The sequence below is a fragment of the Aspergillus heteromorphus genome, assembly GCF_003184545.1.
Source record: "Aspergillus heteromorphus CBS 117.55 chromosome Unknown BO70scaffold_1, whole genome shotgun sequence".
Taxonomy (NCBI): domain Eukaryota; kingdom Fungi; phylum Ascomycota; class Eurotiomycetes; order Eurotiales; family Aspergillaceae; genus Aspergillus; species Aspergillus heteromorphus.
The window spans coordinates 752,687-776,310 of NW_020290406.1; the positions used below are offsets into that span (position 1 = coordinate 752,687).

A 23,624-nucleotide genomic window follows, 5' to 3' on the forward strand; every position below is an offset into this window, starting at 1 on the left:
GTCCAGCAGTGGAAGGGATTGAGTGAGAGTTTTCTGGACTGCCTTGATAATCATTAAATACATAACTATCTAGGATAGGTGTATGCGAGTATCCTATATGCAGATCGCTGTGCCTGACGGGTTAATCATATCCACTATGCACTAATCCCGTCAAGTCTTATACATGAATAGATCAATAGAAATATACCAACCCTACTAGCAACATATCCTTCCCAAAAGCAAGTAATCCCACAACCGACCCTCAACCATGCATAAACGTGTCTAAATCCGAGAAGAAACAGAAAGATACGAACCCCCCGCATCAGACCCATAATACGGCGGCATCTCCCACTCAGAACCATCCCGCTCGTCACCCTCTCCGTCGTTAACATCCAAATAACACTGCTTAACCACCCAGCCACGACGGAAGTGCTCGATCGTCCTAAGTTTTCGGGAATGAGGGCCATCCTCCACGAAGGCGGACTGCAACTCGCCCAGCACACTTCCGGCGTGCGTCTGCTGATTTCCTCCTCTTCGCCCCGACGGTTCCTCGTTCGACCCCAGCGCAGACATCCGGAGCCAGTCCAGGCTGGTCGGCTCATCCGTGGCAAAGACCTTGAGCGTGTCGCGCCCGACACCTTCCACGTTCAGGGGCAGCTCGAGCGTGACTCCTGGCTCCAGGGACAACGCGACTAGGTTGGTCTCAGGGTATATCTGCTCGATGGCCCAGGCGGAATCGAGATCCAGGACGGCGATGTTCAGGGTCAGACGGGATTCGTTTTTCACGCGCAGCATGACGCAGGTCGATCCGTCGGATTCCTGGACGGTGTTCTCCTGGCAGGCGAAGGCGAGGTTGTCTGCCATGCGGGGCGGAGGGGGGGAGGTGTATGGGGTGTCTTCTAGGGCGATGGAGAGCCATGATGCGGTGACGTTGTTGCGGGAGCTTTTCAGGTTCAGCACTGTGTGGTACTTTGCGAGGTGTTTGAGGATGGTGAAGAGGTTTTGGGCGGCGTTTGGGTTGTTGATTGAGAGGGATAATGAGGGGGGGATGGCGTTGTCGAGTGCATCTCCGTTGCCTTTGAGGATGTGGTAGGTTTGGTGCTGAACCTGAACTTGGAAGAAGGCTTCTTCCGGGGGTTCTACGATGGAGATCCATTTGTTGGGCGTCGACTCGCAGATGTGTCGGATCTTCTCGAGCGCCGTCTCGGCGGAACCGTCTTGACTGGGAGGGCTGGGGGGGACGAGTCTCACTTTGCTCTGCAAGGACAGAAGGGTCACAGGGACTGTCAGGCAGCCTGGTGCCAGCTGGTCCGGGTGGAAGAGCTCTGTTACACTTGCTTCGGAGGTGTATGCGTGAGGCCGTATAACCCTAAGCCGGGCCACCCGAGTCGCGTCCACGAATTCGGTACATGCCGGAGGCCAAACATCGAACTCCATATCGCGAACGACTCCATGCACCGTGCCACTCTGGATCTCGACTCGGGTGGGATTGAGTAACTCTCTCACAACACACGCGTGAGGGATCTCCAGTCTATCTGTGGAACAGAAAAGGGTGTTTGCTTCTCCAGACAAGACCACATCTTGTCGCCCATCAAGGGTCACTTGCTGTGCGTACGCCGCGATTTGAGGGGTCATGACATTATACAATTGGCGGTAGGTGAGCGGCCTCGAAGCTTTTCGGATGGACTGGATCAGGAAGTGAGTCAACAGGCCTGTTGAAGCGTCCACATCGTCATATTCCAGGGCCACCTGCTGTGACTGGCAGGCAGCCAGGAAGACGTGGCAGCGAGACCCCAGTAACCAGTTATTCTGAACTGTCACCCCCCGGAAGCCCGGAGACCGCGCAACAGGACGGAGCTCGTCCTCGGAAAAGCTGGAGACATCGCGCTCGAGAATGGTGTGATCCACTTTCCCGATGCCTCTTATTCGGTTGCGATCGAATCTCCCACGACTCAACCCGCCAGAGTGGCAACAGTCAAATACCACTGTAACCACCAGGCCCTTGTCGGTCATCCTCTGGATGAGACAGGCTAGTTCCACGTCTCGGAGGTATCGTCCGCCATTGCCTATGTCGGGGGGCACCAGAGCTTCGTCGAAGATGTCCGTCTTGAGGTCTTGAAAGATAGACTTGACTCGAGCGCCGTGGCCAGAGTAGTGGATGTAGACAATGTCTCCTCGTTGAGCCTGGGCGGTCACCTCTTCGAACAGATTGATGATTCTGTCATATGTTGGCCAGTTTGGTGGTGTTTCCAAGGGGTTGTCACAGTCCCGGGTCGATGCAGTTAGCTTGGATATATGGATTCCATCGGGTGCACAGTATTCACGGAGACACTCCTCCATTAGATGCACGTCATTGACGCAGCCCCGGAGATTGGCGAAGTCGATATCTGGGCCTCGATCTGTACTGACGTAGTGATCGATCCCAATCAAAATGGCCCATTTGTTCGGGCCCGATTTTTCAGAGGGGACAGGACCGGCATCATCATAGGATTTGGTCTCATCAGGCAAGGCGGATGGAGGTATGAAAGGTTGGAAGGCATGCTGGAGAAGTTGAAATGGTGAAGGGGTATTGAAGATGTGAGCAATTTGCCTGTTCGATAGAAGGGTCGCCATTGAGGTGATGATTTTGCTCTGGAGATGTTAGGGTTGATATAGTTACCCGGAGGGGTGGCGATGACGCAGGCTGCAGGCCACAGAGTGCATCCGCCGCCCGATGATGTCGCCCAGTGTAGAGGAATATGATATGTCTCATTGCTGAAACACAGCACATTGTGGCAAAACTCCAAGACCACAAGCGTGGTTTCATCAGATTCCAATGCTTCTGGTCGAAGCGATATCAAGGGGTAGACTTTGAAACCACACAGCAGAAATGCGTTCAGCCTGTTGGGCAGCTAGACGTATCAAGTCCCTGCCAATCTCAACCCCGGAATGACGCTCGGCTCATGCATGCGATGGGATTCACTGCCACATGATTGATGATTCAAAACTCGCGTATGGCGGTGCATTGGCAGTCGACTCCTCACCGACTATTCCCTCCAGACTGCTCCACAGAGACTTTGCGGCTGAGACCACCGGACCCGCGACGACCCTGCGAGCCTTGCTATTTGGGCGAAGCCGATCGAGTGTTGACTGGGGATTCCATCTCAAGCGGGGGCAGAACCGCCTCAGTCGAGTCGCTGGAGCCTATCTAGAACCAATCCAATGGTCCATGGCGTGACGGCCTCGTTTCCTTACCGTACACCTCTGTCTGTAATGAGTCCGTACGGAGTGTTTAAATCGAGTTCGAGTGCAATTTTGCCACACTGGTGGCGGATGTGGTGATTGCAGTGCTACTAATTTCCGCTTTGGGGTTACTTGAGGTCAACCATCAATGCGTTCCAAGATCCTCTCAACACCCAACCATCTTCTTCAATTGTACTCATACTTTTTTTTTCAATATTCGTTTGGTTGGCTTTTCATCTATTGACTCTTTTCTCTATCATCGATTCTGTTATAGTATGTCGCAGAACCTGACTGCTGCGGTCGACAGACCTCTTGACCCATCAATCGACCTGGTCGCCCTTCTCGAGCTCAAACACTATCATGAACTAGAAAGCCTCGGTTTTGAGTTTGAGAGACTAATTTCTTCAACTCACATCATCGAATCGGCCGGATGGTGTAGTTGGTTATCACGTATCGTTAACACCGATAAGGTCCTGGGATCGAGCCCCAGTCTGGTCATTTCTTTTTTCCTTTTAAAATCTTTTTGCTTTCTCAAACATTTCCTCCCCAAAAGATCATCTGTCTAATTGTCAAACCTAATATCATTCAGTATCACACCTACTTAGGTGTCTGGACATCTTTTTAGTCGAGTGGTCTGTTTGGTCTGTTTGGTCTGTTACTAATAATGATAATTTCCGATCAAGGAGGTTCTACACGGCTGTATCAGCTGGAGCATCTACCAACGACCAGAACATCCAGTAAGCCCATATCATTCTACTTCGACAACAACATCAAGCCTTCTTAATCCACATGGTCTGCGACTGGGTATAACTCTTCAAGCCCTCGACCCCCCACTCCCTCCCAATACCACTCGTCTTCACGCCCCAAACGGCACATGCGGCGCCACCTGAAAATGGGAATTAATCCACACCGACCCGGACTCCAACTGCCTCGCGATCTTCTCCGCGCGATCCAAATCCGCACTCCACACGGAGGCCCCAAGGCCCGTATCGACATCATTCGCGCGCGCAATCACATCGTCCTCCTGCGACCACTTGAGGACTGGAAGGATCGGCCCGAAGGCCTCCTCTTGCACAACTCTGGAGTTTTCCGGCGGGTTGTCGATGATAGTCGGGGTGATGAAGTAGCCGGCGGACTCGGTGACGGTTCCGCCGAGCACGGGCGTCAGGTTCTCGGTCTGGATGGAGGTGAGGAGGTCCTTGACTTTCTCGTATTGCATCTCGTTCTGCACGGGGCCGAAGAAGACGCCTGGTTCGGCACCGTCGCCGACCTTCAGGTTCCTGGTGAAGGCGACGAGGGCTTCGAGGAATTTGTCGTAGATTTTCTCGTGCACGTAGAGACGCTTGATCATCATGCAGACTTGGGCGGAGACGAGGAAGCTCAGGGTGGCGACCTGGTGTGGGGAGTCAGTATTATTTTGCTGGATCGATGCGCATGGGGGTTGCGGTCGGTTGTATATACCTGAGGAACGACAGTCTCGATATCCACATCATCACAGATAATCGCCGGGTCGTTACCACCCAGCTCCAGGGTAAGCGACTTCAAGGAGTTGGCACAGGCCGCCATGATTCTCTTCCCCGTGAGCGTCGAGCCCGTGAAACTAATCTTGTTGATATCAGGGTGCGCCGTAATCAACGGCCCCAGATCGCCCGCATCACTGAGAACCTGAACCACGCCAGGGGGGAAGATCTTAGCAGCCAGTTCCCCCAGCTTCAACCCACAATACGGGGTAAACGGCGACGGTTTGATGATGATCGTATTCCCCGCATACACAGCCGGAACCAACTTCCCCACCGCCAAAAGAACAGGGAAGTTCCAGGGCACAATTCCCGCAACGACACCCATGGGGGTGAACCGCTGGATAACACGCTGGTCCTCCGTGTCCTGGAGAACCACATCGTTGAGCTCTAGCAGCGGGATCTGCTTGGCCCATGTCCCGCACATGCCTATTTCGATAGCAGCTTGCCCTTGGGCCTTTCCTTGCTCCTGGACTAGGAGCTTGGTGAACTCCTCTGCGTGGGATTCAATGGCTTCGCCGAAAGCGATCACCGTGCTGCGACGGTCTTCCACAGATAGCTTGGACCATGTTTTGAAGGCAGCGCGGGCATGTTTTACCGCGCGGTTGAGGTCCTCGGCGGTGGAAACGGGGACTTCAGGGTTGGGTTGGCGGGTGGCGGGGTTGATTCCATGGCGGGTTGTGGGGGTGGTTGTGAGTTCGTTGTTGATTGTGTTGAAGAATTCCTGTAGAAATTGGTCAGGATATATTCACCGGGTCGTGGTGAAGGGGGGGGAGGGAGGTACAGTAAAGGGGATCTTCTCAATGGAGGCCATCTTGGCGATGAGGAAGTCTGGATATTAATATAGGCACGGTTGGTATGATGGCGTAGGATATGCTGACTGCGTCTTGGGGGTATATTGAAAATGAAATGGCAGTCTGGTGGGTTAAGACTCACCCTGCTACCACAACTTCGTATTTAAAGTCTGCTCGAGAAAAAGCCCCCTCCCGACAGGAGAAGCCGGGTTTCGCCATGGCCACACGAGAAGAGATCAGTCTGTGGGGGCATGGGTCATCTGCGGGGTGATCTTGACCCAGCTGGTGGTAGTGATACGCGAAGCACACCAAATAATGGGACTGGTGGGGTTTGAACCATGAGAAGCAGTCCGGAGGCCCAGCTGCCATTCAATCAAGGGCAGGCCATTAGATAACCATCAGATGCATTTTGCGGGGCCCCGCAACCCGGGGGAGGCCCTTTGGCTGAATATTCGGGCTATACGGAGAGGGGGGGGGGTCGGCTTGGTGTAGAGTGGCCGGCAAGTGCTGTCGGGAGTTGCGTGGGAGAGCTGCCTTCCATCCGAAAGTCAGTTTCGAGAATCTCTCGGGCCCCTAATCCATTGCTGAGGGGGCAGATATCCACTTGGCCCACATAAATGACGAACTCCATTGTTGAGGCCAAGGCTTGGCTCTCCACCTTCGTCTAGGGTTATTTCGAACCTTATCCCCTTTCCAATCAAACCGCGCTTCTGGCGACGGAAGCAATTCCGCGAGGCACTTATGGTTTCTTGTGCTCGGTTACCTTCAGATCAAGTCAGTGGAACTTGCCTGAGATGCATGCACATGCTAGCTAACTAACTGACTGACTCTCTTTCTCATCGGGTGACTACAAGTCGAGTGAATAAGCAAAGCTGCCTGGAAGTTATTGGTTTTCGAGGCAGGAAAAATAACTGTTGCCCCACCAATTCACTTCCAGAGGGTCATTCAGACTGGGGTGGAAAGTATGGTTCAGACCCCCCCCCCCCCCCCCCCCCCGGACCTTGAGAAACTGGGGTTTCCCCGGATATCTCTTTAGCTTGATGGGAGCTCGGATGCAGATCACGGCAAATTTGAAGCCAACGGTTACTCGATCAGTCTACATGGCTACCAAACTTGGGGTTCGATCCTCGGGCATTCGAGGGTGGAGGTGATAGCCAGGGTAGGATTTTAAATAAGGACGAATGCCTCCGCAATCTGGGTCGAACAGCACAGCACATCTTGCAATCTTCCTTCAAATACTATACTTGGCTTCTAACATTGCACATCCATACCATCCCTCGCTCCCGCAACCATGGCAGCCACCGCCAACGCGCTGGTGATGCGAGAGATCAAGGGGCCTCTCAGCGTCGAGAAGGTCCAACTCGGCGAACTAAGAGCCGATGAGGTGCTTGTCGAAGTCCATGCCACCGGCATCTGCCACACGGATATTTCCTGCATGAACGGGCAGCTCCCTGCCTCCGCGCCATGCGTATTCGGACACGAAGGTACGGAAAAGCCCACAGTTTGGCCGGCCCTCAACAAACGGCTAACACACAGACCAGGCGCCGGTGTCGTCGTCAGGACCGGTTCCAACGTGACCCACCTCACACCCAACGACAAGGTCCTCCTCAGCTACGCATTCTGCGGAAATTGCGAGCAATGCCTCAGCGGCCACCCCGCCTACTGCTACCAATGGGTGCCCAGCAACTTCGGTCAACAACGGTCCGACGGGAGCTTCACCCTGTCCTTTGAAAACGGAGATCCCCTGCGCGGGAACTTCTTCGGACAGAGCTCGTTCGCGAGTCTAGCCATCGTGCACGTATCGTGCGTGGTCAAGGTAGCTCCGGATTCCCCACTCGATCGATTTGCTCCGCTGGGGTGCGGGTTCCAAACCGGTGCCGGAGCTGTCTTGAACACGCTGGACGTGCAACCTGGGACCAGCTTGGCTGTCTTTGGGGCTGGATCTGTGGGCATGAGCGCCATAATGGCGGGGAAGCTGCGCGGAGCTCAGACTATCATTGCGGTGGACCTGAACAAGGAGCGGTTGGCACTGGCAAAGAAGCTCGGTGCGACTCATACGATGCTTGGCTCGGATGAAGACATCGTTCAGCAGATCCAAGCGATCTGTCCCCCAATGGGGGTTCAGTATGCAGTCGACTGTACCGGGGTGCCGGTGGTGGTCGAGAAGGCTATCCAGGCGCTTGGCGCCAGGGGAAAGCTGGCTACCGTTGGTGCCCCGTCGCCGGGGAAGACCGTTCAGGTTGATGTATTTGCGCAGTTGGTCTTTGGGCGTCAGTACGTGGGGTGTTGTGAGGGAGATGCTCAGGCGGAAAAGGTAGGCGATCATCCGTTCCCAAATCGGGGGTTAGGGTTACTGACAGAGAGACGTCTAGATCTTGCCCTACCTGATCGAGCAGCATGCTCAAGGGAACTATCCGATCGAGGAGTTGATCACGACTTACCCAATTGAACAGTATGGCCAGGCTATCAGCGATATGAAGAGTGGGAAGACGCTGAAGGCAGTCTTGTTATGGAGGTAGAATTGCCATGACGGCAGCGTGGTCGTTTCAATCCGGTGAAAATATAGTAGCGTTACTAGCATCACAATTTCCGCTTTTCTATTTCCTCGCACACATCTGGGCCAAGTTCCAGGCCAACTCGAAGGCTTTATTCCTACAATCACTTGATTTCGTCTTACGGCATCCCTTCGCCATTGTAACGGATTCACAATCGCGGGTATTAGTTATTATAGACATCCCCCTCCCCTCCCCTCACAACGCGCCCATAACCGCTACCACAGCCGCCACAACAGCCGCCAGGACCCCCCACCAACGGCCCTCCCCTCCGCGACCCCCCCACCAGCAGCAGCACCGGCACTCTCCGTCGCCTGCGGGGAATTCAACTTCTCAATCCCGCCCGTAACAACCAAGACATCGGCATAAATCTGGGTGCCCGTCGCGGTGACCACATAGGCGGTTTTAGTGGTCTGCTCCTCACCGTAGGCACTCACCTTCATGCGCGCCAAATTCGAGCACACGGCGGACGTCGAGGCCGTGATGTGGCATTCTTCCGTGATGGTCATCCAGACCTCCACGCCCAGTGACTCACTGGAGACGGCCTGGCTCATGGAGAACGTGGACGGGCCTTGGATCAAGGTGTAGGGGGTGGCGATGCTGCAGGCGGCGACGGTGCAGGAGACGATGATGGTGGTGGCGTCGGCGTTCACGCTGAGGATGCTTCCTGCGTAGCCGCTGAAGGTCGTTGGTGTGGGGGTGCCGGTTGTTTCGACGTCGAAGATGGGGATTAGGGTGGTGTTGGATGAGCCGGTTGTGGCTGTGGTTGTGTTTGTGTTTGTGGAGGACAGGAGGGCTGTTGGTGTGGATGAGGCGGTGGCTGTGAATGATGGGATGGTGGTTCTGAATGATGGGGTGGTGGTTGATGATAGTAGAGGTGTGAGGAGGTCTGTTTCGGTTGATGCCATGGCTAGCTGGGCTAGCTGGAGGGCTGGGAGGAGGGCGTAGAGGAGATGCATTGTTGGTGGGCGTGGTGGTGGTGATGATGGACGTGGTAGAGCGGGTCCGGAGATTTGATGGCGATCCGTCAAGGGTTCATCGTTCCAACGGCCTCGGCCGACTATAAGTAGTTTCCATTGTTCCTTCTTATCTACTAGCCTCACGCTTGACATCTGGTAAAATTGGCATGTCTCACTCCTGGCCTAAGCGATGCTACGGTTGCGGCTGTAGCAGCTTCATTGAGTAGGGCACGGTGTGCCTGCATGGTCTAGCAATCGCTGCCATTGGCGCCAAAGGCGTAAGGAACCACACGATCTCGATAGTTTGGCAACGGTCTCGAACCACTGGCTGGGCAGGGTTCTCTCTAGCCCGTTTTGTGGGCGATAGTTGGGCAGCTAGCGCTGACCCGACCCACGGTCAGTACGGCGACTTGCTGTATTCTGGTTTGCGGTTCTGTTTGCGAGACGGGGATAGAAACCGGTGTCCGGGCTTATCACCTTCCTGGTGGCTGAACTAGAGCTTGTGGTGAAATGACCTTATCTCTCGTTGTGAGAGAGAGGGAGTTTTTCGTACAGACTTTGGCGTTTTCATGTTCTTTGTGAAGTGAGAAGATCGCTTGATCGAGCTTTCCCCTCACAGACGATCCTACAAGACTGGTCGCGATAGTATGGGGTTAATTATGGGCAGGCTGAGTGGTTACCCCTGCCTCTGGCAGGGCGTTGGAAGGCTGTGAGTCATGGAGCTGTGTCGGATAAGCTAATTATTTGCATGGCGTGTTCGCGGTAAGGCTCCAGGTTGACTGAGATACGAAAACGCTGCCATTACAGGTCTGCGCTCAAACAGGATAACGTTTGGCCAAGAGGTGTGTATCTGCTGTCTCCTCACTTAACAAGAGGTCAGGGTAACATATAAGTGCAATCATTCGTGTCAGGATGACCAACCTTGAAGAATGTCTGCTGCTGATTTAGCTGCCCATGATTTCATATTGAATATCGTGAACACGCTGAGAATTGATGCTTCCGCATGGAGCTGGTGAAATCTCAGTCTAAGTAAGTACACCCGGCAAGTGGGTGCCCTTTGGTGTAGGACAGCATCGGGGAATCCAGATTCGAAGTGAATCTCTTCTGGAGTCTAGTCCAGTTGTTCTGGCCGGGTTGGATAAGAAACATGCCATGCAAACGCTGTCTGGCAAGAAGAGACTGTTAATTCCAGCCTCGCATTGGAGTCGAAGTAATTCGACATCTGCAACTCCCTTCAACCACAGATCGTCCCAGTCAACCAACACATCTCGCAGATACCGACGTCGAAGCCACTCCTCTCACGAGACACGAGTCGTCGTAGTGACCCCAAACCCGTTTACACAACAAACCACCACTCACCTATATCCACCACCCTCATTCCTCCCCGCTCAAGCCCAACCTCGCCTCTACAACCTTCACAATCTCCGTCCACTCCAACATCGCCCCACTGCCCACATCCCCACAAGCCAAGACCTTCGACGCCTGCGGCCGCAAGACCTCAAACCAGCCCGTCTCCTCCCCATCCCCAGACCCCTCAACCCTCCTAACCCCCCACTCCTCCTCCAGCACGCGCACATGCTTCGCCGTAACCGGATGCCTCCACATGGCGGTATTCATCGCCGGCGCAACCACGATCCTCTTCCGCCGCCCATCCACCTGCCCATCCGTATCCCACGCGCGACACACCGACGTCAGCAGATTATCGCTGAACCCATTCGCCAGCTTCGCGAGCGTGTTGGCAGAAAGCGGCGCGATGACCAAGATATCCGCCCACCGTCGCAGCTCAATGTGCAGGATGTCTGCGCCGCGGGTCCAGGGCTCCGGGCCCCATTCCGCGCGGTCATCGTAGACGGCCTCCACGCCGGGCAGGGAGAGCAGGGAGGCGACGGTGGGTTGTTCGGCGGATTGGCCCGCCAGGAAGTTCTGCGCGTGGTTGGTCAGGATTACCCGTATTGAGAGGTGCGGGGTGTGGCGCGCGAGCGCGGTGATGATGTTGGGGATCTTGATGGTCGCGACGGAGCCGGTGGCCGCCAGGAGGAGGTGTGTGCGGTTGTTGGTGGTGGGGGGCATTTTGGGTCTGGTTGTACCCTTTTCCGGGGTGAGTGACGGGTTCTATCAGGTTGATGGTGGGGGGGGGGGGGTGTTGTGGATGATGTGGATGCGACGTGAGATATCTGAAGCGGGGGGTGGATGGAAGATTGGCGGAGAAGTTTGGCGGGCAGAAGAGAAGATTCAGTCGATCAGGGTCGTGGCGCAGCAGAGCTCAGCCACCTGCGCCACCCATGTCGGTTGGCTGGACAAATGATATCAGGACAAACTAGTCAGACAAGTCCAAAGATTAAGTGTCTGTATCGCCAAGGGGTGTTCAGATAGCCGGGAGGGTGTATGCGGAACGCAGCGGAAGGCTAAATATAGTTTGACATCGCCAAGGGGTGTTTTTGGAGAGTTTGGATATTAGTTGCAGGTTCAAACCGGACTGGGCTGAAATTATTTTATTTATTCTGGATCAGTATGTGGTTGGATATCTTATGAACGCAAGTTGTGTATCGTGTTGTGCGCTATTGAGGTGGATGTGAGGGTGCAGTAAAAACATTCAGATGTAATTAGAAAATATACGAGGCACACCTATGATCATTGGGATTGAAGCGAATGAAAGGATCCTATAGTTTAACCAGAAGTACTGGCTGTGTCCGAAGAAGTGATTCCCGCGCGAAGGCCCCAACAGGGTTAACCCATAAGGGCCCAATACAATGTATGCGCACATTTGTGATACTGTGAAGCACTGTTGGAATTGAAATTCAAATAGAAATGCTATCATATTGTTCGATTATTTGTAGTAAAGATGCAACAGGTTCGCCATCTTTGGAATTTGCGAGAATTTAACATCGTGCAATCCGAACCCAACCAAAATGACAAATTAGGGTTTACTCATCCACAAGGACTCGAAGCCTTACCAACACCAACCCAACAAGACAGTTTTGCAACCTTTTCATCCAGTACTCTCCCAGAATCCCAACCAAGCACGAAACACACATACCCCAAACACATCCAATGTCACACCACTTCCTCAGCCAACCTCCCCAGCGCCATACTTCGCAAACGCAGCTTATGGCCCCACACATAAAACAAGACAGGAATAGGAATCATACCAAACTCGATACCAGCCAGCACAACCCCAGCCACCCGCGGAGTGAGCCGAGTATAGAAATACTGTCCGGCTTCGACCAACCCGGCCGCAAGCACGGAGCGACAAACCACGTTTGACACGAGTGCGGACGAGGCATATCTTCCATAAGATACCGCGACGTAGTTGAGGCCATGGTTGAAGATGATAGTGTTTCCGAACCCGAAGAGAGCTCCGCCGATGACGGACGCTATCCATGGAATGGAAGTCGGCAAGGAGGTTAGGGCAAAGATCGACTGACCGACGGGGGCGGCGATGGCGGCGATGATGATGACGGAGACCGCGGCCTCGGGGGCGCGTTTCCCAGTGGCAGGGTCGACGGGGTGGCTATTGATGAGCCGTCGCAGCATGGGCTCACAGGCTACTGAGAATGTGTTTCCAAGCAGCACGCCCACGAACGGAAGCCCGGAGATCTCGGGGGACCAGTGTCTGAGACCGGCGAATATCATCGGGTATGCGATAAAACAGAGGTAGAGCACAGCATAGACAAACGCGATGTAGAGGTTCCAGAACCAGAGAACCGGCTCGGTGAGGCATAGCTGGATTGGCCGCCAGATGGCCGTGGGAAGGCGCTGTCGCAAGGGGAGCTTGGTCTCGTCGTGTTTTGACCACCATCTAGGGTCGCCTGTTGCGTGGCGCTTTTGGGAGGCTCGTCGGCGGAGAATGACGGGTTGGTAGGACTCTTGGATGAGACACATGAACACGAGTCCGACTCCCGATACTATCATGATGAACCAGTTGATGCCTCTCCAGCCCCAGCGCTTGTTGACGAATCCTCCCTAATCACGGCTCCTGGTTAGATATCTCTGTTTGCCCGGAAGATCGATGGATAAAACTTACGATGATAGGACCGGTGACCGGCCCATTCAAAGGCCCAAGAGAGTAAATGGCCATGGCGAATGGTAGTCGAGAAATTGGCACAATATCAACCAGACTTCCCGGTGCAAGTGTGATCATAACGCCACCGAAGATGGACCTAGATGGGTTTATCTCGACAGTCAGCATTTGTTTCCTATCGCACTCTGCATGTCATACCATTTAAAAAGACAAAAGGCACACAGAGGAAAATACCGCTTACCCCAATACCCGCACAATCAGAACAAGAGCAAAGGAGTTTGCCAAGGCAACGCCAGGTATAAATCCCACAAACGCCAGCAGCGACACGATATACACTGGTCGCCGTCCAAACGTCTCACTCAACGGAGCCAGAACAAGAGACCCAACCGACCACCCGACAAGATACACCGAAATGCCCAAGTTGGCGAGAGTCTTGCTTCCAATTCCCAACTCCTCCATCATACCAGTGATCCCGCTGGAGAAGCATGTTGAGTATAGAACCGTTGCCCAAGCGCAGTATGTGATGGCTGTGATTGCGAACATCTGATACCAAGTGCTCCAGTTTCGTGGGTTCTCAGGGTCATATTCCTGGAAGTCGACGCAGAATCCAGCAGTATTGTTCTCCGAAAGTGGCGTGTCCAGAGGCGGAAAGGAGTCAGACGGGGATGGAAGCTCTTCAGTGGATATTCTATACACCGGAGGCTTGACCTGGACATTATCTGGGGTGGAGCGCTTCTCGGTGGGTGGATCTTCGATAGACCCAGATGTGATGCTGGACACCATCTTTGTGATAACACGAGCAGTCTGTGGTGACTCTCTTGGTATCTTCACGTTCCTATAACCATGCAGGGAGAGAGGAGAGAGTATGAAACTGGGAGCTGGGGGTCGAAAGGACTGCGTGAGTTGAACTTCTTATATAGACGCAATCCTCAGGGTCAGAATTGAAGCTGAAACAAATACTGTAATTAAGCAGACTAGAATTCACATATTTCCACGTTCTCTGGTCGCCAACCAGGGTTTCCAGGTCGGTAGCGCCACTTAGCGCGTCACAGGAAGTTAGGTGAAGGCTGGATTCAAGTCTAGGCCCTGTCAGTCGCCATGTATGGGATATGCTCATTGGACGTGCTCGCACGGGTCCTGCATCACCTCGTGGCACATGTGGCTACAAGGAGATGTAGTATAAACTCTATCATGCGGGTGAATGGCAGATTGATTTTAAGCACATAATCCAGATAGGTAGTACCAGACCTGGAGATTGTCGTAGACCATATTCACCCAGCCAGGTCATAGTTTGGGCTTATCCGGCGGTGGGAGCAGACCGGATGTTGCAAACACTTGTTCGAGGGCTAGCCCAGCACCAGATATTCATGGCGGCAAGAATTAACTTATTATGAGTCAGATGCGCTTGCAGGCCACCGAGAGTCCCCTATGAGGTTAGATATCAACATGGCTTGACGATCTAGCAGGACGAGAAATCTTGAAAAACACCATCCTTGTACTGATATGCAGGACCATTTTTAAAATACTCCTCCATGATATAATCTTCTCAGGATAGACAGGCAAGGTTATTTGGTAGGGACCGAATCCCTGCTAAGGGAACAGTCAAGTAGTCACAGCTGTCCAACCCTAAACGATCCATGCCGCAACTCCCAATTTGTGCCCCAGAAGCCCTCGATGGAGCGATCTGCAAAATCCACCTTGCCAGAATAGAACCATCCACTCGACGGATATAGCTTTGCCCAGGTCACTGTGTCATTGCCGGATAGTTTCCCGTAAATATTGAATGGACCGGTCATATCCTTGCCAGAGCCAACGAAAAAAGGGGTTTGGTTTGGGAGAAGGTTGTCATCCTCATCGGAATGTAAAGGGCTCCCCCATGAATGGATTGTCAGCGATGTCGGATCTTGGGCTCCTTTATTCCAGCTGTGGTAGGTGTAGTTGCCGCTAAGAATGCCTGACATTGAGGGCCCTATAGGTCACGTGGACATGTTAGCATCTACACCATGGAAATGTGATTGAACCTTTCTTACAAGAATTAATCAGCTCATCAGTTGGAGACGTATTACTCCCAACGCCGAATCCGCTCCGTTGGAGGAGATATTGCACCGTTCTTGCAGCGAGCTTCCCATGGGAGATGGCTAAATTGATAGGAGAGGAGTGGGAGATATCCACCACACATGGATCCACACAGCTTTCAGCGATATCTTGGGTAAGGGAAAGGTGCCCCGCAAAGGCAGCATAATGTAGGGCTGTACGACCGTTGGGCAAGCAGAAAGCAGGATTTGCTCCCTTGGTGAGTAGCTGCTGGGTAATCTCGCACGATCCAACGATGGCAGCGGCATGAAGGGTGCCATCGAGCCAGCCTGTCTGCTCCGCTTCAACAGATGTTGATGCCAAAAGCTCTTTCACCCGACCAATATCACTGCCCAGAATAGCTGTGTGAAGGGCCTGGATATCCTGTTCCCTCAATAATTGGGGCCGCGATGGGTATATGAGTGTTGAGACGAGATTGAGCCAAAGTAACTTGATGCAATCCGGATGATCCCCCCGGATTGCATGGTCGAGTGCCATATTTCCGGGGCTGTCGCATTTGGTGATGTCTGCATGGTGCTGAAGGAGCAACTCAATGAAGGATTGAGACCCATGCCCTGCCGCGGACATGAGCGGAGTGAAACAGGACGTGGACAATGCATCTACATCCGCACCAGCGTCCAGGAGCAAGGCAGTAATGCCATCCTCTGCCCTAGCCGCGGCAATATGTAGTGGGCTCAACCCGTCATTCTCGCCAACATTTACATCTGCATCCAGTTTCAACAGCATGTCAACACAGTCCTTATGGCGACCATAAACAGCATAGAACAGTGGCGTCAAGCCCCAGTTATCGCTTGCATTCACATCGCCACCGGCAGTGGCGAGGAGGCTAATCAAGTCACTTCGTCCATTCCTTGAGGCGATGTGTAAAGCGGTCCGGTTAAAGGGGCCACGAGCATCTATCGCAGACTTGTGGCGGATCAACAATTTAACCACATCTTCATGGCCACAGGATACAGCCAACATGAGGGCTGAACCTTTGTCGGGGACCTCAATATTCACATCGGCACCAGCATCAAGCAGCATGGCTGCGGCATCAACATGGCCCTGGTTAGCAGCAACTCTCAGTGCCGTCTCATTCCCCTGGCCATAAGCGTTCAAGTTAACATCCTCTTTGATAAGTATTCGAAGGACATCGAGGTTCGCAAAATAAGTAACAATGTGTATGGGTTGATTATTGTATCGATCGCGCGTGTTGATGTCCGCTCCATTTTGGAGCATTAACTTGAATACCTCGGTGTTCCCACTGTAACAAGCAGCAATGATGGGATGATCGCATAGACCTTTTGTTCGGGCAATCTGGGCACCTTGGCTGATTAAGACTTTGACCGTTTCGAGATGACCAAATCTCGCTGCCGCTTGAAGAGGAGAGCCAAACTTCCCCCCTTGTTCATTCACATCCAGTCCTGCCTTGTGGAGTTGCTTCACAATCTCATGGAATCCCAGCAGACCCGCGTAATATAGGGGGCTGGTAGGAGTAGAGTCATCTTTGTCTTCTTCTTTATCTTCTTCATTGTCGTCGCCATCCTCGTAGCCTTCATCTTCGTCGTCCGCATCGGGCTCCGCACGGGAATTATTGCCAGATCTGGTGTTTGACACAGTTAGGTCAGTCTCTGATACCGCGTCCTCATTCTCCTGACCAGCTTCATCCATCTCAAACACCTTTGACCAAGTCACCCAGTTTGTGGTTGAAGGGTCCAGCAATTTCATCACAGAGCCAGATGTCTCTGGATCAATCTGGCCCTTGTTTCTCACATGAGCATACCACCACAGCGCTGCATATGATAGAAATGGATATCGGTCCAACTTTCCGTCAATCTTTGGCGTGCTTTCGCCGTCCTCCTCGGAGGCAAAAACGTCGTAGCAAAGGTACCGGAGGCATAGCCGCGCCAGATGATCGTTTTGAATAATGGAGTCGGAGAGGCCGACCTGTTGGAATCTTTCAGTCACTTGGCCATTTGACTGCAACAGGAACTCCTTGACGGAGAAATGAGTGAAATGGACGGTGTGACCAGCAAGGCTTTCGCCCTTGAAGGCGGATCGCAAGTCAATCAAACATCCCAGGGGTTGGCGGATCCAGTCGTAGACGAATTCCTCGTCCAATTCACTGCACCCCCAGGTGTCAGGCAAGTCATCTGCGGGATATCCATCCTCTTCCTCAGTGTCATCCGCATGAAGGATCAGCGCCTCAACCAGCTCTCTCACCGTCAAGGGGCGAAGGGCAAAGAGCATCCACCGCAGAACGTTGATGGCCCGAGCTTGATCCTCCTCGTCCAAGGTCTGGATCCGCGACAGATCTCGTTCGTATGCCTTCTCCAGACCAAGTGGCATCATGGACACAATCTTCTGGAGCCCTTTGGCATTGCTGCTTGGCTTCAATCTTTGTGACAAAAGCTGGACCCACAAAAACATGCCCTCGGCTTTCTCTGTTGCACTTGCTGCCAGCTCATCCCGAAGCTGTGTCTTCTGCCTCTTCAGCTTAGTGTCCATCAACTGCTTTGACACCACCTGGATGTCTGGCTTTGTGTCTTTCTCTTGAATAGAGTACTCCGAGACGATGAGCCGGCTGTTCTCCTCTCGGTCTCTGAAGACCTCGGTGCGAATTTCGTTCGTATCGCGACTCACCAGCAGCACTTGGGTTCGCGTCTGGCTGACATTCTTGATCAAATCGGACAGGAATCGTGAACGTGCGTCCTCGATATCATAAACTTGCGCTCTGTTGACCCCCGAACACTCATCATAACCGTCGATCAGGAATGTGCATAAGGGAAGGGTCCGACACAGCTCTCGAAACAGCTTCCACTGCTCGGAACGGGTGATCATATGCTGTTCATCAGGTTTGATAATTCGACACGCGACCTCGACCGCCATATCATCCTGTTGAATGAGTTGAGCCACCCACGAGGCCAAAATGGCGTACGGATCGCGTCGCGACTCGGTTTCGGATACACAAAAGAAGTACGCCAGCGACTTGGCTCGCTGTTTCTGAAGATAACTCACGACACTCGCGGCGAGGATAGTCTTTCCAAAGCCGGGGGGACCATGAATCCAGCAAAGCTTGGCCGACTGGGCATCAGGAACGACCCACGACCGGAAGATCTCCGTGTCGAAGACCCAACTGGCAGTCCCATCTTGTCGGGCTGTCAGGGAAATATCGAATTTGTCATTCGTGAATGTTGCCCCCAGGCGCTGGAGGATCCGTTGTCGACTATTTGGCAAGGCTGATTTGGTCTCCTGCAGAAGATTCTCTAGCCCATTCATTTTTGTCTGCATGGAAAAGAGCATGTTGCGCTGATCCTCGGCCTGGACGATGTTCACTTGGTACATGATATCGCTCTCCAGCTTGAGCATCCGATCCAGTTTCTCTGATGCACTGGCCTTGGTACTTGGGACCAGAGCTTTACTCCAGCGCTTTAGGGTAGACATGCTATAGTATCGTTTTGCTTCTGCTAGATATTGCAGCGCGGCAACATAAAGCCTCACCAAGGCTTTGGAGAGCTGAGCCTTCAATAGCGACTGACCCCGGAGATGAGTCTTTTCAATCTCCGAGTACCGAGTGATCAAGCCCGACACTTGTTCCACCCCCTGAGCTATTGCCCCGTATTTCTCGATGTCGTCGGTGATGATCTATCCAAATTCAGCATGAAATATACGTACAAGGTCAAGGTTTCTCCATGACTTACTTCGAGGAGAAACCGAATGGCTGCCCAAGGTATACCCGCGTGCCCTGGGTCGTATTGCACAGCAGCATCGCCGAAATCCTTGAATTTGGTGACCCACTTCGCAATGCTCTCGAATATATCGCGGACCAAGTATTCTTTACCGTCTCGTCCATGAATCTTCCACTGCTTGCTGTGACTCTTCTTGATCTGATCCTCGACCGTGGCCAAGACATCGGAGGGAAGCAACTTTTTACCTCCCTTTCCGACCTCTAATAACCCTGCTTCTTCCCTACTGATGAGTTCGGTTGCCTGATCCCACAGGCTCTTTTTATTTCTGGTTCGGCAATAGATTGGTTAGAGACTCTTCCCCTCTCCTGTGGCTATATCCCTTTAGACGAACCTGCGGTTCTTCCGAGTCCGAGACACCAGCAGCTTGGTGGCCACAATCCGCGCCAGGGCATCTTTGCTGGTGAGCACTTCGGTTTCCGACATCTTGCGCAGGCACCTGGTTGTGTTGGAAGTGTTCCAGGTTCGAGGTCCCTCATTTGAGTCTCGGGGAAAGGCGGACTTATCAGTCACCCCTCCCTCCCATAAGCGCTAGGTCTCCTCTAAGGATCACTATGCATGTTACCGCCAGTCAATCCCCACGACAAGGGCCTAGTCCAATTAGCTTCGGGTCTGCCCGCAGCCTGATGAGATGGCATCTACCCCGCCTGTCCATGCTTGCTTTTTGCTGAGTAGAGCAATCATCTAACAGGTCAAACGGAGCATTCTAGGGTGGCAAGGAATGGCAATGGATTGCTCCTGCCAGGCTAAACACTACTCCCGATATGCATCTTTAGGGCCGTGATCCTGCGGCACCGATTCCTTTTATCCGGCTACTATTGGGCTGTGATTCGCAGAATGGTTATTTTCCAGGAACAGGTTTTCCAGTTCATGCGGAGACGAAGTCAGAGGAGTGACAACCACTCCTCCATGCAGGCGCTTATAACAAGAACTGTTCCGCTTAGTCTCGTGAATACCAGCCTAGTTCTATCTGGAATAGACTGTCGTCACATCATCAAGTATTCTATTTTAGAAAGTGAGTGGTGTTTTCAGCACCACACCATCCCATCACGTACAACTTCTGTTCTATTGCCTTCTTGGGTGAGGCAACCAGAAAAGGCCTTCAAATTGAGCTTCGGAAAATATTGCCCTTGACTAACCATCCGCAGGACAAGGTCGAGTGTGTGTCACCCGTCGCTTCCCACAAAAGCAGAGTTTCAACCAGGCCTGGTGCCTGGGAAACCCTTCCTGGACATGTAGCTAATCTAGGAAGTCACATTCCATCTCCACGGTTTCCTTCCTGTTTGTCACTCGATACAAGAGAGTCAAAAGATTCCGTACTCTGTAGTATGTCGTCGAATGGTCCTGCCCCTCTTCCTCCTCCTCCTCCCCCACCCAGGCATCCCAGTCCATGCCCAGTCCGGATTACTCGTCTGGTCTCTCTGTGTTACCTTCCCTCCCCCTTTCACCAGCAGCATCCTATTATTCTTGCAGGCACTTCCCGTCTCTCGACTCTAGTGTCGTCTCCTAAGCAAGACTAGCATCCAAAAAAGAAAATCAGACGACCAGGGTCCGAATATGGATGCACGTGGCAGGCAGCGCAATTAAAATTCTGCCTGAGTGAAGAGAACCTTTCGATCTGACGGGAAATAGTGGGATGGGCGGCCCAATCGTAAGGGTCCGTGGCGATATAAGCTTTTGTCAGCTGTGGGCCGAACTAATTGACTTCGGAAATGCCTCAGCGGGCCGAGAGTGTTTATATCCCAGCTGAACTCTGCTAGATCCATCCTCTCTCTACTCCCTTTTCGTTCTATCGGCCTCCTCATCGTCGCAGATACTCCCTCCTTCCTCCTACTGACCTGCTTTGGTTATTCGTCTAGTCGGGAACATCCTGATTACAGTTCTATACTTCGATGAATAGCCCTACCGTTACCAGCCTTTCGCTCATCACCTCCCCTGGGGTGGTATCTTACAGCCACAGATGCAACTGCTTGTTTGAACAGATTCTGCCGTCTCATCAGCCACCTTGATGGGGATAGATATCTTACTGCTTGAGTTCGCGTAGGTGTTAAGTTTTCCTGGACGTGTCGGCACTTGTCTAACTATCGTCATGTGCCATAGGTCCGAATAGGCGATTTGCCCCTGATAGTCGTCCTACTACGCGTTCTGTCTTCCATATATAAACCAAAAACCAGAATCAAAATATTTTCCAATCTCATCATGAATCGCCTCGTGCAAGTCCTCCGCAGGCCTGGCGCGAAACCCGACATCCAGGGCGTCGCCCCGACTCAGCATCTGCAGAGTGAAAGTGCAGAGAGAATCACTGGCTATGTCGTTGCTCCAAAACAAAGAATGCTAGACCGTTGGTTGGACTGGGTAGTTTGTGCGTCGGGCTCGAGGTTTGTTTTCTTCTCGATCTTGACGGGCTTGCTGGCCTGGGCCCTGCTCGGTATTCCGTATGGAAGAACGGCGAGCTGGCAGGTCATCATCTCGGACGTCCAGGCTATTGTCAGTTATATCTTCGACTCGCTTCTCGTTCGTCAGCTGCTCAACGGATATGAGGATGAGATGGTGGCTGCGGCGCAGGTGCAGTCACGACTTGCAACTCATGCTCGGCTGTTGAGGGCCCTTGGTCAGGGTTCATCGAAGGGTAGTCAAGCTGGGGGTGCAGCTTCTCAGAGTGTGACCCCGGACATTGAGGAGCTGAAGACACCCCTTCCGAAGGAAAATCAATTTTGCCGCTACATTTCGGCGGTCGCACACATCTTGGGGCATCCTGTTATCATCGTACTGTTTTGGATTGGTGTCTTTGTTTGGATTGGCATTGGCAGTCTCTGTGAATGGAGCGATGCCTGGCAGCTGTACATGAACTCGGCTTCATCTGCGCTGATGGTGTTTGTGTTCGCATTTCTGGCCAACGTTCGTGAGCAACGTTCCGCTTCCTCGAGAAGGACTCTCGATGCAATCTTCACGTTGGATTCGACTCTTGAACTCAGGCTACGATCGCTAACTGGCGACACACTACCCAACACTGCAGTCGTGATCTCCGCACCGAAGGTCAACCGGGTTCAGCGCGCGATCTTCTACTACGCAGACTTCGTCGGAACCCTAATCGGCATTGCCCTCCTACTCACCGTGATCGCCGTCTGGGTCGCCGTCGGTCCCCTCCTACACTTTGACTCCGACTGGTGGCTTCTCATCGGCACCTACGCCGGGCTCGTCGGGATGAATGATGCCTTTGTCCTCCGAAACATGCAAATGCGCCTAGGAAGCTACGTGAGTGACGAGTTCGACAAGATCCAGACAGACGATCACCGGTTGTTTGAGACGATCGGACTACCTATCCCTGAGAGGAAAACACTCAATGACTCATCCATCGCCTACCAGGTATCAAAGACTATGGGAAGGATCAGCGCCCATGAGCTCACCGTCGTTGTAGGCTTTGTCACTATCCTGGGGTTGATCGCAGGGGCCAGTGCTATGAAATGGAGCTTGACTGGCCAGCTGCTCTGCAATGTTCCGCCAAGCTTGCTTGAATCCTTCTTTATGATCATCCTCATCACGGGCGACAACTTGATGGAGGATAGGAAGCTGGTTGATCTGCAGAGTATCTATGATCGGAGAATCACTCTTCTCTGGTTTGTCGATTTTCTTAGACAGCAGACGAGGGATTCGGGACGGGCTATTGAGAAGACGACGGTCAGGACTTGTCTGTCTCGGGGTGTTCCGGAGGAGCTGGCTTAGATGGGATTGGGTGTTTTGTCTCATGTCTGCAGGCTGTGCTTTCGGTGTGGGTTTGGGAGAGTGTGTGGAGAGGCAGTGCAACGTGCCCCAATTCGACCCTTGGATACATTTCAACTAGGTTTCTGATCAGTCTTATCTTATTGTTTGTGTTTTCGACGCCACTCTTTTCGTTATTAGTTATTGCTTCAGGTATTCTTTCAATCGCTTTATGGCTTTAACAGAATTCTGGGGGCGTGTTGGGGATAAGCAGTTCCTGAAAGCTATATACACACCCCCATTATCTACATTCGAACCAGTGTTCCGCTTCCTTCATCCCAGCTGAGGAAAATGATGATCATAACCACGAACAACAAAATCGTGTCCCGTAAATACCGAACATCGTTGTATTCTATGTTCACCAAGCTACTGCAGAAAAGAGTTCGTCGGTCAATCTAAAAGGGGTGTCCGTCGAGCGCACCCCTAGATCAAGCACGGCTACCTGGAAAGGCAAACAATGTCGCAGGAATATGGGGTGTTGCTGCAACAACTCCCTGCTAATTCTTAATCCCCCCACGAACGGAATCGCTCTAGAATCTACCCACAGGGTGCGTCACACAAATTATCCCATTTACTTAGTTAGGTCGAACTGTGGAGTTAAGTAAACGCCCAGTCTAGTTGATAGACATACATCTACAGTCTACATCACATTCGACCGAACAGTACAGCTTCATGCTGGATGCGCGGGGTTTGCGGTCGAACTACCACCGAATTAGGAGACTATATAGAGGCCTCTGGGATTCACTCTGCCTTGCTCTATTTTAACTCCCATCCAGCCATCAGCATCAGCATCAGCATCAGCATTAGCATCAGCATCAGTATCAGTATCAGTATCAGCATCAGTATCAGCATCAGTATCAGCATCAGTATCAGCATCAGCATCAGCATCAGCATCAGCATCAGCATCAGCATCAGCATCAGCATCAGCATCAGCATCAGCATCAGCATCAGCATCAGCATCGGTATCAGCCTACTACTCTACGATCCAATCCCAATCGCAAT

At 52.7% G+C, this 23,624-nt stretch overlaps 7 protein-coding genes and 1 non-coding gene across 8 annotated transcripts; 3 read left to right on the top strand and 5 right to left on the bottom strand.

Moving 5' to 3' along the window:
• Positions 1-131: 131 nt before the first annotated feature.
• Positions 132-2,576, bottom strand: BO70DRAFT_357336 (uncharacterized protein). Its single transcript, XM_025542010.1, has one exon. It carries the CDS (start codon positions 2,317-2,319, stop codon positions 262-264), a length of 2,058 nt encoding a protein of 685 aa, XP_025403930.1. The 5' UTR covers positions 2,320-2,576; the 3' UTR covers positions 132-261.
• Positions 2,577-3,625: 1,049 nt separating this feature from the next.
• BO70DRAFT_t11 lies at positions 3,626-3,699 on the top strand. The gene has a single exon. It is a non-coding gene; the product is annotated as a tRNA-Val (tRNA).
• Positions 3,700-4,040: 341 nt separating this feature from the next.
• On the bottom strand, positions 4,041-5,627 carry BO70DRAFT_375944 (aldehyde dehydrogenase family protein). The gene is made up of 3 exons (XM_025545096.1): positions 5,503-5,627; positions 4,663-5,442; positions 4,041-4,594 (listed from the first exon to the last, which is right to left on the bottom strand). The coding sequence occupies exons 1-3, from the start codon at positions 5,530-5,532 to the stop codon at positions 4,058-4,060; spliced, it is 1,347 nt and encodes a 448-aa protein (XP_025403931.1). The 5' UTR covers positions 5,533-5,627; the 3' UTR covers positions 4,041-4,057.
• Positions 5,628-6,803: 1,176 nt separating this feature from the next.
• Positions 6,804-8,031, top strand: BO70DRAFT_375945 (NAD(P)-dependent alcohol dehydrogenase; the record flags this gene model as incomplete). The annotated part of the gene is made up of 3 exons (XM_025545097.1): positions 6,804-6,996; positions 7,054-7,826; positions 7,885-8,031. 3 exons carry the CDS (start codon positions 6,804-6,806, stop codon positions 8,029-8,031), a joined length of 1,113 nt encoding a protein of 370 aa, XP_025403932.1.
• Positions 8,032-8,351: 320 nt separating this feature from the next.
• On the bottom strand, positions 8,352-8,855 carry BO70DRAFT_259273 (uncharacterized protein; the record flags this gene model as incomplete). The annotated part of the gene is made up of 1 exon (XM_025538894.1): positions 8,352-8,855. A coding segment is annotated over one exon (504 nt), but the record flags the coding sequence as incomplete, so codon positions are not given.
• A 1,542-nt stretch (positions 8,856-10,397) lies between these two features.
• BO70DRAFT_402023 (putative flavoprotein) lies at positions 10,398-11,157 on the bottom strand (the record flags this gene model as incomplete). Its single annotated transcript, XM_025546998.1, has 1 exon — positions 10,398-11,157. Exon 1 carries the CDS (start codon positions 11,091-11,093, stop codon positions 10,398-10,400), a length of 696 nt encoding a protein of 231 aa, XP_025403934.1. The 5' UTR covers positions 11,094-11,157.
• Positions 11,158-12,077: 920 nt separating this feature from the next.
• Positions 12,078-13,827, bottom strand: BO70DRAFT_402028 (MFS general substrate transporter; the record flags this gene model as incomplete). The annotated part of the gene is made up of 4 exons (XM_025546999.1): positions 12,078-12,986; positions 13,048-13,183; positions 13,286-13,665; positions 13,741-13,827. The coding sequence occupies 4 exons, from the start codon at positions 13,825-13,827 to the stop codon at positions 12,078-12,080; spliced, it is 1,512 nt and encodes a 503-aa protein (XP_025403935.1).
• Positions 13,828-21,021: 7,194 nt separating this feature from the next.
• Positions 21,022-22,683, top strand: BO70DRAFT_402035 (metal ion transporter). Its single transcript, XM_025547000.1, has one exon. It carries the CDS (start codon positions 21,063-21,065, stop codon positions 22,584-22,586), a length of 1,524 nt encoding a protein of 507 aa, XP_025403936.1. The 5' UTR covers positions 21,022-21,062; the 3' UTR covers positions 22,587-22,683.
• Positions 22,684-23,624: the final 941 nt, after the last annotated feature.